This window comes from Mandrillus leucophaeus, unplaced genomic scaffold (genome assembly GCF_000951045.1).
Source record: "Mandrillus leucophaeus isolate KB7577 unplaced genomic scaffold, Mleu.le_1.0 Scaffold35, whole genome shotgun sequence".
Classification (NCBI taxonomy): Eukaryota; Metazoa; Chordata; class Mammalia; order Primates; family Cercopithecidae; genus Mandrillus; species Mandrillus leucophaeus.
In genome coordinates this window covers 5,537,659-5,543,105 of record NW_012103698.1, presented here as the reverse complement: position 1 = coordinate 5,543,105, position 5,447 = coordinate 5,537,659, and the positions used below count along the sequence as shown (strand labels likewise).

The following is a 5,447-nucleotide window of genomic DNA, read 5'->3' as shown; positions in this document are numbered from 1 at the left end:
TTTATAAATATATATAAAAATATATATGGCTTATGTACATTTTTCTGGGAAGAAGGGTCACAGCTTTCATCACAAGATTTATAATCCAAAGAATGTTAAGGTTCAGTGCATGTTTTTACAAATGATGTCTGAGGCACAGACTTGCCAAGGTCACCTGGCTAATAAGTGAAAGGACTAGGATCACACACCAGCTGATGTGAAGCCCAGGGTTCTATCACAATGCTGCTGTGAGGCAGAAAGAGGTTATGATCATTATTCTACTCCCCAAAAACAGCAGGTTAAAAACTGTAGAACTAGAACTGGAAGAGAAGTTAGAAGTCATCCCAGAGACTAATCCCTCTGAGGAGAGGAATCCTGGAGGGTTGTATGTCCACAGTCACACAGCTGGTGACCTACAGAACTGCAGGTCTGGAAGGGAGTTCATCTGATCTCACCCCATACTCAAGATGCAAATCCTGGTCTCCCACACCACTGACAAAGTGTTCATCTACCCTTCGCTTGAATATCTCCAAGAGCAAAGATCTAAGCCAGGAACCAAAGAATAACTCTGGGTGTTTTTTGTTTTTTCACTTACTGCCTGCCCTTTTTATGAGAGCACATTCGTTCTCTTCATCTTTTACGAAGACTTTTATCCCAATTTGCCATCAGCTCCTCCCAGAGAGCTTAGGACTGCTTTTGTGGGGGTAGTGAAACAGTCCTAGAAGTCTGAAGGGCACAGCCTCTAGAGTCCCAGCACCTGGGTCTGAATCAAGCCTCTGCTACTTAATAATGTGTGGTCTTCTGGCAAGGTGGATCTTTGTGCCTTCGTATCCCTATCTATATGTTGGAGAGAATAATAGTACCTGCTTCATAGAGTGAGGATTAATAGCTAATATTTGGTAAGGTGTATAGAATGGCACCTGGCACGGAGAAAGTGCTTAGTAATTGTTGTCCTGTGTGAACCTCACCGTCAGCAAGTGTACCAAGTCCTTGTTGGCCTCCAAGGGTGGGGCCACCTCTTGCAGCTGGACCAATTCACTGATATGATTGTACAGGGCCAGTAGCTTGTGGACGTTCACTTTCCCGTCCTCCAGGTAGTCAGGCATGGCTTCATACAGGGAGATGAGGTCCTTGAGATGCACACCCAGAATGGGGATCTTGAAGTCGGTGCACTCTCCATAGGCTCGCCGATAATTGTCATAGTTTCTGGAGGAGGACAGCAGCTCAGTCATCTCACCGAGAACCTACAAAGCAGAACAGACCAATCACAGGTACCCGCTAGGTAGTGTGTATTGTCCGTAATGACCACCTTGCATATTTGCATCGCCTGCCGTGATCTCATCCCCTCCAGAATTTGTTGAGCAGGGGGTTATTCATGTAAACTGTACAGATTATGACTCCACAATTAAAACCTCAGCTATGTCAAATATCACAGAATATATTTACAAACACAAGATATGATTGAATCTGTTATATTACTTAAACATTATAAATGGGGGTTTTATCATTTTTATTTTAAAATGTCTTTCTTTTCAAAAATAAGGACCTGATACAAAAATTTAAAAGGTGCAAGAATATATAGTGAACACTATCCCTCTAACTCCTGTCCCCAAGCCATGTGATTACTTTCCTTGGTGTCTTCTTAATGCTTCCAGAGACACTGCATTGATTAACAGTTGAAATGTGATGTCAGGAAATATTGCTGGCACGGGGAAGAGCATGTGTTTCAAGAGTGGAGCTTCAGTAGTCTATTGTGTGTTATCCTCTATGAGGTGCTCGGTGGGCCTTTCAGGATTCTCAGAATGGGCCTATGACTAGAAAGCAAGTGACATTCCATTCACAGACTAAAACCTTGAACTAAAAACCTGAATAGACCAGATCAATTCCGAGCAAAGGACAGGAGAGAGGACACTAGAGATTACACCCTGCTTCAACCCTGGAAGTGGGAACGGCTGCTCACCAGCACAGAAAGGGAGCAGCCAGATCTGGTTTTCTTTTCAATCACATGTCATTCAAGTCAGCAAGCAGTTCACAGAATCCATTCCCCACGAGTGATAACCAGCTTTCTCAGAAGCAAAGACATGAAGTGACTGTCTGCCAATCATGTTATCGTACAACATAAGGAGTCCTCTCTTATCCTTAGGGGGATACAGTCCAAGATGCCTAATTGATGCCTGAAACAGTGCATAGTAACAAACCCGATTGCTGTCAAGTGGAACACATTTCTGTTCATGTTTTCCACCCACGAATGTAATGCCATTCCCGTCATGCACTGTGGCCATAACTTTTGCAGTTTGAAGTGCAAAAGAGAAACTAGAATGAACTTCTTTCCTTTTTCACAATTTCATAGATGAAATTCCTTCTTACTTAGATCTTAGCAACCTCAGCATATGATTTTTTTCTTTCCTTATTAAGTAAAGAACTTAGAGAAAACACTTTAGGGCTGCTCTCTGGTATATCCAAATTGCCAACATCATTACTCTTGCATCATTACATTACAACATCATTACTGTGGGGCCATTAGTAAATAAAGTGAGAGTTACTTGAACACAAGCGCTGCAATACCATGACAGTCAATCTGATGACCGAGATGGCTACTTAGTGACTGATACGAAGGAGTCACAGAAAGGATGGAGTGGGATGGCTTAAGATTTCATCATGCTACTCAGCACAGTATGCATTTTTAAACTTATGAATTGGCCAGGCGTGGTGGTTCATGCCCGTAATCCCAGCACTTTGGGAGACCGAGGTAGACGGATCACCTGAGGTCCGAAGTTCAAGACCAGCCTGGCTAACATGGTGAAATTCCGTCTCTACTAAAAACACAAAATTAGCAGGGCATGGTGGTGCACACCTGTAGTCCTAGCTACTTGGGAGGCCGAGGCAGGAGGATTGCTTGAACCTGGGAGGTGGAGATTGCAGTGAGCCGAGACTGCGCCACTGCACTGCAGCCTGGGCAACAGAATGAGACTGTCTCAATCAGTCAATCAATCAATAAAATAAAACTTATGAATTGTTTATTTCTGGGATTTTCCATTAAATTTTTTTTGGACTGCAGTTGACCTCAGGTAACTGAAACTATGGAAGACAAAACCTCAGATAAGGTGGGACTACTGTAACCCTTTTAGACACAGTGCCCAAACTTAATAAAATTGTGGCCTACAAAATACCATTTCTCCACAATGAAGAACTTGGAGTTCTTGGAGTCAGACCCCTTCAAATCACTGGGAGATGGCAAGAGAGCTTCCTCCTCATAAACCTCCACCAACGGTGCAGGGGAGCCCCAGGCATGGAAGGGGCTCCCACGACAAGAGTGTAACAGCAAAAATGATAGAGATATTTTTATTCCCCTCCGAAGGTGAAATCAACAACTTGGGGACTCTTGCTTCAACCTTGGACTTACTAATTCACTATGCAGACCACCCTGAGGGTCAAGTAGCTACTACAGGAAGCACTGCTGTGGGGGATGCCAAGCGGAAGAGCAGCAAGCTCTCTCTTGTAAGCTAAACCGACTTGAAGGCTTCTTAATCTCTGTGACTGTTTCTCTCTGTCACCTCTGAGGCACGGGCAATCTTTTCAACTGCTGCGCCTGGTTTCAGCAGAACTGTTAAGGAATGAAGAGGTGACTAAAGATGATGCCCTTTTGATCAGACCACTGGGGAGTGGGGGGCCTCCCCAGAGGCCCAGCACTGTGAGAACAGATAAAAGACTCCCCAAAAGGGAGCTGAACACCTGGGAAAAACAGCTAGGGCAATGAGCTCAGGTATCTCCCTAAAAAGAGAGTTCCTCTTCATGCCAGTTTGGAAAGATCGGGGCTTGAGTGTAGTAAGGTCCTTTTACATGAGATGAAAGTGCTCAAAGAGCAGACATTCTCTAACCCATGCCATACATTTATATCCTCAGTATATCACAGTGGTTTATATTTATAACAGCAGCTCCAGCTGGGCTCAGTGGCTCATGCCTGTAATCCCAATACTTTAGGAGGCTGAGATGGGAGGATCGCTTGAGGCCAAGAGTTGGAGATGAGCCTAGGCAACATAGGGAGACCTTATCTCTACAAAAATTTAAAAAAATAGCTGGGCATAATGGTGCACACCTATAGTCCTAGCTACGTGGTAGGCTGAGGTGGGAGGATCACTTGAGCCTAGGAGTTTGAGATTGCAGCGAGCTATGATCATGCCAGCCTGCGCTCCAGCCTGGGTGACAGAGCAAGACCCTGTTTCTGTAAAAAAGAGAAACAAGCAAAACAGCCTTATGTCATAAAAGATTAAAGTATATTCTGTAAAATCTAATAATGTAGGAAAATGCACAGGACATTTAAGAAAAATATTCATTAATAAAACATTATGTATTACAAAATGGTATCTGAAGAACTCATATCCAATTATCTGCTAAAATTCAACTATCCAGAATGTCATTCTCTAAGGGTTCTGGATAGCTAGGTTTTTAACATATCACTACATAACTACACTCAATGTGCGAACTGACCTATAGTCAACCGAACCACAATTCTCTTTGAGAACACATTTTAGAGCAAAGAGCTGCAGTGAGGGAATCTGTCAAAGATGGTAACTGAATATTCAGTGGCCTATGCACATGGGAAGAGGCACGCATTGTTTCAACTGGTCCAGCAGGAACATTTGCAGTGACACTGTCTGAGGCCAGACAAAATCACAGTTACTCTAAAAAATGTGACTTCTCCATCCTATGGATTTCCTTAAGGTTTGACTCCCTGCTGCTTAGCCTGGTTGACAAGGGATGGTGTGGTTTGGAAATGCTCTCTGGGCTCTCCCCCCAAGGAGAAAATGTTGGCACACGTCCTGAGAATGCTGCTAAGGGTCCCAGAGAAGACAGTAGCACTGACCTTATTGATTTCATGTGGCACATGCGAACTTGTCTCCTTGAGCCTCGAGATTGAGCTGTGACACAGCCCACCTATCACAGCCATCAGTGTATTGAAGTTCTGTAGTTGGTGGAGCTTCTGTGACACAGAAGACAGATGACAGCGGAGTCACTGTACATGTCAGTTACATGGGGAGCTTAGAGGCTGCCTCTTATCTCTGTGCCATGAGTCTCCCTTACACTGGTTGAAGACTAGTTATGAGGCATTGCAATTCCCTGTCCATGTCTCCCCTTCTTCTTAATTCGGACTGGTGGATTCCAAATCTGGGAGGTGTTACATCTCTCTCCTTTTGTTGTAGCTGATCTGTGGACCACCTTCTAGATCAGTGCTTTCTTAGAATCACCTAAAGTATTGGTTTAACACAATGGTTTCTGGACCAAACCCAGACATTCTGATTACCTGGATCTGGGGTTAGGCTTGGAGATCTGTACTTTTAATATGCCTTTAGTTAATATCAGAGCAGGTGATCCAAGGTCAGGGCTGTTGACTTTGAGAAACACTGATCTAGACCATCCAGAGTTGGAGAAAGATATTATTAAGTATAATCTTTTATTTATTTCAAATT

At 43.7% G+C, this 5,447-nt stretch overlaps 1 protein-coding gene across 1 annotated transcript in view; it reads right to left on the bottom strand.

The window, feature by feature from the left end:
- Positions 1-5,447, bottom strand: part of RASGRP1 (RAS guanyl releasing protein 1 (calcium and DAG-regulated)) — a 96,528-nt gene that overhangs the window by 19,034 nt on the left and 72,047 nt on the right. The window contains exons 8-9 of the mRNA XM_011989326.1: positions 4,844-4,960; positions 948-1,223 (exon numbers count right to left, since the gene is read on the bottom strand). Of these exons, the coding sequence (XP_011844716.1) occupies positions 948-1,223; positions 4,844-4,960 (393 nt within the window). The remainder of the gene's footprint in view (positions 1-947; positions 1,224-4,843; positions 4,961-5,447) is intronic.